The 11179-nt window shown below is 39.3% G+C and overlaps 1 protein-coding gene across 5 annotated transcripts in view; it reads left to right on the forward strand.

The window, feature by feature from the left end:
* The window catches only part of EPB41L5 (erythrocyte membrane protein band 4.1 like 5), a 162019-nt gene that overhangs the window by 131591 nt on the left and 19249 nt on the right, over positions 1 to 11179 (forward strand). For all 5 annotated transcript variants that reach the window (XM_014547919.1, XM_005876498.2, XM_005876499.2 and 2 more), the window contains 2 exons: positions 5004 to 5094; positions 7045 to 7119. In XM_014547919.1, coding sequence (XP_014403405.1) covers positions 5004 to 5094; positions 7045 to 7119 — 166 coding nt within the window. The remainder of the gene's footprint in view (positions 1 to 5003; positions 5095 to 7044; positions 7120 to 11179) is intronic.

The following is an 11179-nucleotide window of genomic DNA, read 5'->3' on the forward strand; positions in this document are numbered from 1 at the left end:
GGCCAGGGCATTCATATGCAAAAGCCTCTGCACTCAGCTTGGGTGGGGCGGGGTCTCAGGGAATCCACAGGGCGGAGCAAACAGCTATGGCTGATCCTCAGCCCTGCCCTAAGAGGACCCGGGTCTCACTGTTCCACGGTAATCGCTGCAAGAACCTCTGGGAGAAAACCGCCCTTGAGTTCTGCCGGATGCCAGACAGTCCAGTTTCTTCCCGTATGGGTCTGGGTCCCAGAGACTCGCCCGGAACCTCTGCACTTTATTTCCACACCGCACCTCCTCTGAGTCTCAGTGTGCTTTTCTCTTTCCTTCTAGTTGTAGAATTTCCACTCAGCCAGCCTTCCTGTGGTTCTGGATGATGCGCGTTTTGTCTTTTAGTTGTTTTTTTGAAGTGGTTGTGCGAGGCAGCAATTTCCGGTGTTTACCTATGCCGCCATCCCTTATAAACTTTCTTACTATAGGTTCTCATAGTCCAACAAATTTCTTTGCTTTTCTTTTGCAGTCCTTTGTGCCTCTCTCTTTTTTAATGGGCATTATGCCATTTATTTGTCTTCTGGGCCTTTTCCCTGCTCTATGCCAATTTGTTTCTTTCATCACTGTGTATTCAATGTTCTGTGCTTAGTTGTTGCTAAACATTGTTGAATGAATGAATGCTGCTTTTTTTCCTCATTATTCAAAACTTACTCAGTGGAGCATTTTCTGATTAATTATATTTGGTTCCAGAAACTGTAATCAACATAGCACTTAAGAATATAGCAGGCTTTGTATATAAGACTTTATAATTAGTATTCAACAAACATATTAATTGGTGATTGGGGTAAAACTGAAATTTTAACTTAACCTTTTAGTTAATTCCAATAAATCAGTTGACATTTTTAATACTATTATTATTGGAGCCTTTTAGAATAACCTCATTAACTTTTTTTTTGCCAAAAGGAAGATAATGGCCCAGTTTCTTTGAACTCTAAAGGCTGGAAAGAGCATAGAATATACTCCACTTTACTTCCAGACTTACTTTTCTAAATGGTTGTTGATATTTTCAATAATTTCTTTCCTGCCAGGATTTGAAATGCATCCTTTAAAATATACAAGTTCTTCTCATCGGGTAAAAACTAAAGTGTTTCCCTTAATTAAGATCAGGAACAAGACAGGAATGTCCACTTTCACCAGTTTTATTCAGTATAGTACTGGATGTGCTAGCCACAGCAACCAGACAATAAAAAGAAATAAAAAGCATCCAAATTTGAAAGGAAGAAGGAATATTGTTATTAATTTGCAGATGACATGATACTGTATATAGAGAACCCAAAAAACTATAACTGTACATGAATTCAGTAAAGTAGCAGAATACAAAATAAATATCTAGAAATCAGTTGCATTTTTATACACTGATTATGAACTATCACAAAGGAAAACTAAGGAAACAGTCCCATTCACAATTCCTTCAAAAAGAATAAAATACCTAGAAATAAATTCAATCAAGGAGTGAAAGACCTGTACTCAGAAAATTATAAGACATTGAAGAAAATACAAATAAGTGGAAGCATATACTGTGCTCATGGATAGGAAAAATTAACATCACTAATTTTAATTAAAATGTTCATACTACCCTAAACAACCTATACATTCAATGCAATTCCTAGCAAGATACCAATGATGTATTTAACAGAACTAGAACAAATATTCCAAAAATTTGTATGGAACCACAAAAGACCCCAAATAGCCACAGCAATGTTGAAAAAGAACAAAGTTGGAGGAGTCATATTACCTAATGTCAAACTATACTACAAGGCCATAGTAATCAAAACAGCATGGTACTGGCATAAAACACAGACATATAGACCAATGGAACAGAATAGAGAGCTCAGAAATAAACCCACATTTTTATAGTCAATACTAGAGGCCCAGTGCACAAAAATTCGTGCACTTGGGGCAGACGGGGATGGGGGGAGGGATTCCCTCAGCCTGGCCTGTGCCCTCTCACAGACCGGGAGCCCTCAGGGGATGTCCTACTGACGGCTTAGGCCCGCTCCTAAGCTTCAGTCTGGCCTACCTTTGCGGGAGGCGATGACTGGCTGATGAGGGGAAGGTGCCGCCCCCATCACCCTGCCGCTACTGCCAGCTGCCCCGGCTGCCCCCGGCCCTCGCAGCTTCCCCCAGGCCCTGGGGTGCCTGGCCAGCCTGGGTGGGTGGCTGATGGCTGTTTGCAGGCTGCCAAGCCCCCCAGTGGGGACCCTTGCCCCATGAGGGTGTGGCCAGACTGGGTGAGGGGCTGATGGCTGTTTGCAGGCTGGTCATGGCCCCCAGCCACCCAAGTTCCCAGTGGAGGCTGGCTGGAAGCAGGTATCTGGGATTTATTTATCATCTATAATTGAAACTTTGTTGGGCTGGCCACAGCCCCCAGCCACCCAAGCTCCCAGTGAAGGCTTGCTGGAAGCAGGTATCTGGGATTTATTTATCTTCTATAAGTGAAACTTTGTTGCCTTGAGTGGAGGCCACAGCCAGCCAGGGCAGGCGGGAAGCTTGGCTTCCTCCATCACCGGGGCAACCAAGCCTCCTGCTTGCTCCAGCTCCATGGCTGCAGGCCACCATCTTGGTTGGGTTAATTTGCATATAGTCACTCTGATTGGCTGGTGGGCATGGCTTGGGGCGTAGCGGAGGTGCAGTCAATTTGCATGTTTCTCTTTTATTAGATTAGATACTATGCAATTCACCCATTTAAAGTGTACAATTCAGGGGACATATGTAATACTTAAAAAAAATAAAGTAGGTAAAGTGTATAATTCAGTGGTTTTTGTTTTGACATGTTTGTACTTAAAAATTATCTATGGGTCCTTCATATTAACTGCCATTACATGAGTCAAGCACACTCTATTCATTCTTTTATTAATGGGCAAATGCTTGTTCCAAGTTAACATTGTGTGTGCTCCTCCGTATACACATGTGCTGTGAGGATTCTTTAGGGCAGCAGTTGCCAACTGGTGGTCCATGGACCCCTGGTGGTCCGTGAGGTCTGAAAGGTTGGCAACCACTGCTTTAGGGTGTATGCCTAGGAGTGGAATTGCTGGGTCATGACACATGCTGAGCAGAATGGATGCAGAAGCTTTACATGTGCTTCTTTCCGTGTTGGGCAGCAGTGTAAGCTACCCAGGACCAGTCTTTTGCCGAAGTGTTGGGAGAATTCATTGTAAAGCATTACTTCTTTTAATACTCACTGTTTCTCATATCAACTCCTTTTGTCTGAGCTGTTCTTCTTTCTGAAACACAAAGCTATTTTTCTCTCTGATAACTTTCAGGTTTTACTGCTCATTCTTGAGGTTCTGCATTTTCATTACTGTATACCTAAGAATAGTTTTTTTTTAATTGTTAGTATTCAAGGTGATCTTTCACTTTGAAGATACATGTCTTTTTTCAGTTCAGAAAATCATAAGCCATTATTTTTTAATTAAATTTATTTATATTAAACAAATAAAAATTCGAAGACTTGGCAACATGCTATGGTCTATTAAACACCATTATATTCCAACAAAATGGAGTTTAACTAAAGGCAAAATACACCAACTCTAAAAAAAGCTAAGCCAGTGATGACGAACCTTTTGAGCTCGGCGTGTCAGCATTTTGAAAAACCCTAACTTAACTCTGGTGCCGTGTCACATATAGAAATTTTTTGATGTTTGCAACCATAGTAAAACAAAGACTTATATTTTTGATATTTATTTTATATATTTAAATGCCACTTAACAAAGAAAAATCAACCAAAAAAATGAGTTCGCATGTCACCTCTGACATGCGTGTCATAGGTTCGCCATCACTGAGCTAAGCCATTATTTTTTGAATATCCAGTATTCAGTAGCTGAAATATCCTGATCACTTCTCTCTTTCTCACAACTGTTCCTTATTTCTTTTCATCTCTTTGCCTCTATTTGCCTCAGTGTTGTGGCTGCAACCGTCCTAGCTTTCACTTCAGAAATTACATCTGACTTTTCCAGTCTAGGGGTTATCTCTTGTTTTCTCAGTCTCCTTGCAAGATTGGACAGAACTGCTCCCGTCGCTTGCACACTTTGCAGTGATACTGGAGAGGGCTGGGATTTCCTATGGAGGTGTTAGCTTAGTGGAGGATGACCTTTGGCTGTCCATTTCCCCCTTTCTCCCTGGTGTTGAGCCATCTGTAAGACACTTCCTATTCTTGTTCTCATCTGGGGTTAGACCTGCTTGTCATTACTGCCGGGCCTCCAGGTAACGTTTTCTCTAGCATCCTCTCACCTGGCTGGTCCTGTTGTAATACCTGGAGCATTCTAGATGTTGCTTCTTTCTCAGCAGAGCTCTCCAGCCTGTGTCCTCACATGGAGGTGTCTCATTGAGGTTTTGATTTTCATTTATCTAAGGATTAAAGATATTAACATCTTTTCTTCTTAGAGAAATGTCTATTCAGGTCATTTATTTTTTAGTAACAGCTTTATCAAATATAATAAATACCATGCAATTCACCCTTTTAAAGTGTACAATTCAGGGGACATATGTAATACTTAAAAAAATAAAGTATGTAAAGTGTACAATTCAGTGTGGGCTTCTCATGGTTCCTGACTGTTCTCCCATATCTCAGGTATTCTGTATGATTCCTGTTCCACTGAGCTTCTCATTTACGTCTTTGATAACAGCTTTACAAAAATCAATCTATTGATCTATCATTTTTGAGTATCTGCTTTTCTTTTCAAGATAAATCTTTTCTGTCCTTCAGTGAGACTTAGGAGGGAAGCAAAGTAGCCCACAATTTTGATCCATCTGTGAGTGAGTCTGACCTGGATTTGAAACTGTTATGTGGTGGGTGGGAAAGGGTTTCATAAAAGCATATGAGCGTGACCTGGACTTCTGTCATGCTCCTCACAAGTTGTAATTTCTTCTTCTCCCACATGAATTTGTTACACTTCTTTCCCAAGGCCTTTCTTTGAAAACACTGCCCAAACTCATACAGACCTCTATGATGTGAATTTGAATTTTCTTTCCAGGGCTGTAGTAAATGAGAATAATGTGCCCCTCCCTGAAGATTCCCTTGCTCCAGCGCACACCACACCTGCAGGAAATGGTTCTGCTCTAAAGGTAATAATATCTTTAATCTTTTAAAGGTTTTCCCAAAGACCATACTGAGTTGAATCCTGTAGTACAACCATGGGCATCTGGTGATGCTGATTCACACCAGAACTCAAGCTATGAGAAAAGCATTGAGCCTGAATTCTCTAGGGAGAGTCCTATTGTCAAATCCCCCACAAGAGAACCTCTGGGATTTTTCTCATTTTTGTGTTATTTGTTGGTATTTTTTGTTTGGGGTAGTCTTTGGTTTTTTGGTTGCTGGCTATGCTTCCTTAGTGTCTCAAACTGTACATGGCACATAGTAGGCACTAACTAGTCCTTGAAATAAACTTTCTGAAATAACAGCATCCTGTCATTGTGTTGGAGTATGGCCAGCTCATCACAGCTCCTGCCATTCCCATACCCACTTGCCACTCCCTTACCAGTTTAGAAAACATTGAAACCTAGTTCATTGCCCAGTGAATGTTTTAATTTGCAAGTTAAATGAAAAATTATTCTTGAAAATAACATTTATCATTTTTCTCTTCTATTACATAAGCACATTTATTGTAGAAATTTCCCAAATATTTCAAAAAAGAAAAAATTAGAAATCACATGTATTCCCACTACCCCAAAACAGTGTAGTTAATATTTGGGTGTATAACTTTTCAGACTTTTGGGTTAAATGAACAAACAACCAGGATCTTCCTTTCTGCTAATTAAAATTCTAAAAAGATATATTGACATCTTTGACCATTGAAAATTGTTAGCGGAACCTGAGATTTTTGGAACAGGACATTTAGTTTAAAGATTTATTGCATATATAATATACACTAGACAGCATGCTAGGCTTTGGATTAAAATAGATTGAAACATAGTTTCTTCTGATTGGTTAACACCAATCAGGCCTCGGTCAGAATTATAGAAAGGGAGAGAGAATGCTAATGCCTTGTGGTAGAGACATGCACAAGCTGTTTGGGGCACTCTCCCAGGCCAGAGGATGGGATGGTGAGATAGGAGGAGGGAGATGTAAGAAGAGAGAGAACACTTTTTTCACGTGTGTAATTAAAGTTGGCCTGAAAGCAGGTAGGTAGAAATAGAATTGTATAAATGAAAGGCCTTTTTTGTTATGTACTACATATCAGATACTTATTTCTCTAATTTCCATATTGGAATTTTATCTTTTGTACTTATAAAGTTCTTCCTGTCCCCCCATACACACACATGCATGTGCACACATACACACACATGCATGCACATACGCACACACTCTGCAGTACAGAACTGTGTTCCATAAAGTGCTTCAAATACTAATGAAACAAAAAGTGTTAATTAACATTTATGGGGAAGTTCGTATTGTCCTCTTCCGCAAATAGTGAAGTTTTCATATACCTGGATAAAGAAGCATTTGGAATTCAGACATCTCCTTTACTCATCTTTCTTCTAGTCTACCCCTCTCTTCTAGTCTAAGAGCCAGAACAGCCCTGGCCAGTGCTGCTCAGTTGTTAGAGCATCATCCCTTGCACCTAAGGTCTGTGGGTTCAATTCTAGGTCAGGGCACATTACCCAGGTTGTGCTTTCCATCCTCTGTTGGGGCTCATGCATGAGGCAACTGATCGGTGTCGCTCTCGCTCTCCCTCCCTCCCTTCCTCTCATCAATGAAAAACATATCCTCAAGTGAGGATTTTTTAAAAAAGAACCAGAACAGTCTTAACCTTACCCACATTTTGTCTCACCAAAAGGAATGGCTAATCTGCAAATTCACATAATGCCTAGCTTTTTAAAATTCTGATTATAGTCTAGGTTCCCCTCCCAGTAAAAGTGGAATCACTAATAAACATGATTCCTGAATGTCCCTGTTTGTTTAAAGGTTAACACCAATCAGGCCTCGGTCAGAATGATAATTTAAATTGAGAGGATATAGAAAGAGTAGTCTGATTAGTGGGTCATTTATCAACTATATATATTTTGTCTCCATAGGATGCTACAGATGAATTTGATGCCTTGCTTTTATCTCTAACTGAGAATCTGATTGACAGCACAGTCACACCTCAGGTAAATATGCTTTAAAACACCAAAATGGAAAAAAAATTATATTTTGCAAATGTTGCTGCTGGGTTCCAGTTTTGGCCTTTTTAACAATTTAGTAAAACTTCGCACTTAATAAGAGTTCATATTTTAGTAACACTTAGCATTGCCTTTTCTGTACTATAAAATTCTACTGATTTGAATGTGGGTGTCACAATACAGTGTGTCACTACTATATGCCTATTTGTAATTCAGTACCATATTGTAAATAACATAAAGGAAATGTGATGATAAACCAGCTTAAGGAGAGTTAAGACAGCCCAGCCAGTGTGACTCAGTGGTTGAATGTCGACCCATGAACCAGGAGGTCATGGTTTGATTCCTGGTCAGGGCACATGCCCAGGTTCTGGGCTCAGTCCCCAGTGGAGGGCATGCAGGAAGCAGCTGATCAATGATTCTTTCTTATCATTGCTGTTTCTATCTCTCTCTTCCTCTTTAAAATCAATATAAATTATATTTTTTAAAAGAGTTAAGACAATAAGGACATATTTAACTTTTTAAAATATTTACAGAAAGGTGGGAATATAAGAATGGGTGGCATTGAACATATTGATCATTATTGTAGTATGGGAGATACTGTTAAGTGCTATGATCATAATATAATAGTTCCATCCCACCAGAGACTTACAGTCTAGTGGATGAAAGGTATACAGATAACTCATCTAGTGACTTATGAGTAATGTGACAAAAATTGCTGTAGGAACTAGATATTCTGAAGGCTTGGAAGTATAGATGGTACTGCCTATGGTGCTGAATGTTTGCTTAGATTACTAGTTCTCAAACTTGGATGTGTAACAGAATCATCCTGCCAGTGATTAAAACATGGCTAAGGAAAGGAGGAAGTAAAACTCTCATTATTTGTAGATGACATGATATTGTACATAGACTCCACCAAAAAAATACTTGATGTATTAAATGAACTCGGCAATGTAGCAGGATACAAAATTAACACCCAGAAATGATGGCATTTTTATATATACCAATAATGAACTTTCAAAAAGAGAAACTAAAAAAACAATCCAATGCAAAAAAAAAAAAAAATTAAGATACTTAGGAATAAACTTAACCAAGGAGGAAAAGACTTGTACTTGGAAAACTACAGAACATTGAAAAAAGAGATAGAGGAAGATATAAACAAGTGGAAGAATATACTGTATTCATGGATTGGTAGAATTAACATAATTAAAATATCCATACTACCCAAAACAATCTATAGATTCAACGCAATCCCTATTAAAATACCAATGGCATATTTCACAGATCGAGAACAAATACTTCAAAAATTTATATGGAACCAAAAAAAAAAGACCCCAAATAGCTGCAGCAATCTTAAGAAAGAACAAATAAGGGATCACAATACCAGATACCAAGTTACACTACAAAGCCACCGTAATCAACAGCCTGTTACTGGCACAAGAGCAGGCATATAGATCGATGGATCAGAATAGAGATCCCAGAAATCAACCCAAGCCATTACACTTCTCCAAAGTGGACATACAGATGGCCAAGAGACATGAAAAAATGCTCAGTCACTGATCATCGGAGAGATGCAAATTAAAATGACAATGAAGTATCACCTCACACCTGTTAGAATGGCTACCATCTATAAATGATAGTGTTGTTGAGGATGTGGAAAAAGAGGAACCCTAGTGCACTGCTGGTGGGAATGCAGACTGGGGCAGACACTATGGAAAACAGTATGGCGTTTCCTCAAAAAATTAAATATGGAACTGCCATTTGACCTAGTGATCCCACTTCTAGGAATATATTCTAAGGAACCCGAAACACCAATCAGAAAGAATGTATGCATATTCCTATTTTCATAGCAGCAGTACAATTTACAATAGCTAAGATCTGGAAACAGCCCAAGTGCCCATCAGTAAATGAGTGGATAAAAAAGCTGTGGTACATTTACACCAGGGAATACTATGCAGCAGTAAAAAAAGATGATCTCTTACCCTTTGAGACAGCATGGAGGGACCTGGAGAGTAATATATTAAGCAAAACAAGCCAATCAGAGAGGGACAAGTATCACATGATCTCACTCATATGTGGAATCTAATGAACAAAATAAACTGATGAACAAAATAGATCCAGAGACATAGAAGCATGGAACAGACTGTGGAATCTCAGAGGGAAGGTGGGGGTGGGTGGGTAGGAAGAAATCAAACAAAAAACATGTATGCATATGTGCATAACCCATGGACAGACAATAGGGTGGTGAAAGAGCTGGCTATAAGAGGGTGGGGGGACTAGAAGAGGACAATGGTGGAAAAAGGGGACATATGTCATACTTTCAACAATAAAAATTAAAAAAACAAACAAACAGAAGGCTAGACCCCACCCTGAGTTTCTGATTTGGTAAGTGTGGGGTGGGGCCTGAGAGATTTTCTGTTTTTCTCTATTAGCTATAATTTTATTATATTTTTCACATTTAGATTTTAACCCATTTGAACAATTTGAGTTTTGTGGGGAGGGGATGTCAATTGTGGTTTTGCTATAACCGAATTATGTATTTCATCCTTATATAGACTCCTTATAAAAAGCCAGTTCTCTGATTATTATCTATTAAATAATCCATCCTTTCCCAATTGTTTTGTTACTAATATTTCTATTCTGTTTCATTGGGTTCTTTCTTTTTTTCTTGCTTTTTTATTGTGGTAAAATTTGTATACTATATATATTGTTGTATACCTGATATGTGTGTATGTGTGTGTGTGTGTATAGTATATACACACACATACCAGGTATACAACATTATAATTCAGTATTTGTACACAGAGTTCCCTCCTCATCTACAGTTTCAGTTATCCAAAGTTTTGGTTACCCACAATAAACCGTGGTCCAAAAATATTAAATGGAAAATTCCAGAAATAAACAATTGATGTTTTAAGTTACATGCCATTGTGAGTAGCGTGATGACATCTTGTGCCATCCCCTCCACATGCCTGGGGCGTAGCTCGTCTTCATCCAGCATGCTCACTCACACTGTGCTGCACTGCAGTGCTTATGCTCAAGTGAATTGGTGGGCCCTCTGTTCCTGCTCTAGGACTGTTGTGTTTTTTATTTTCTGATATCTAGTAAATCTTCAACTGTAACTTGAACTTTAGCATCAGTATGTCAGATTTCCCCTCAAATCTGCCTGCACTAAATTGGAGTCTATATTAAATTTATATATTTTTTGAAGAAAACTGGCATTTTAAAAATACCCCCTTTCACAAACTTGAAATATATTTCTAATTTCTCATCTTTATTTGAGTCACTAAATGTTCTCTATAAGTCTTCTATATTCCTCATTAGGTTAAGTCCTAAATGTAGTTTTATTGATATTGTGAACGGTATTTAATTTTTTACTATTGAATTAATAATTTGATTTTGTGTCTAGCAAACTTGCTGAATTCTTTCATTAGTCAATCTACTGATTCCCTTGAATATTCAAGCAGTTTCTAGGGTGTGTTTAATATCTGTCTACAATTATTGATTAATCCATTTCTCACGTGTTGCTAGATCTGTCAGTAGTTTTGCATATTTTAAAGATAGGCTGTGAGATGCATATATGTTGACTAGAGGCCTGGTGCACGAAATTCGTGCACTGGGGGTGGGGGGAATCCCTCAGCCCGGCCTGTGCCCTCTCACAGTCTGGGACCCCTCGCTCCTTACCGCCCACCTGCTTGCTGCTCCCTACCACTCGGCTCGCTGCTCCTCAGTGCTGCCACGGAGGTTCCTGCCACCTCCGCTGCACTCACCAGCCATGAGCCCGGCTTCTGGATGAGCAGCACCCCCCCTGAGGGAACTCATTGTAGCTCCAGGCCCTGGTTGGTGTGGATCAGTAGTTAGAGTGTCCTCCCACACATCAAAGGGTCATGAGTTCGATTCCAGGTGAGGGCACATACACAGGTTGTGGGTTGCTTGGGCAACTGATCAATGTTTCTCTTTCTCTTTCCCTCTCCCTTCCTCTCTCTCTAGAATCAATGAAAAGAACATATCCTTAGAGGAGGACTTAAAAAGAAAAAAAAAATGCTGGTTT

The sequence above is a fragment of the Myotis brandtii genome, unplaced genomic scaffold (genome assembly GCF_000412655.1).
Source record: "Myotis brandtii unplaced genomic scaffold, ASM41265v1 scaffold488, whole genome shotgun sequence".
Classification (NCBI taxonomy): domain Eukaryota; kingdom Metazoa; phylum Chordata; class Mammalia; order Chiroptera; family Vespertilionidae; genus Myotis; species Myotis brandtii.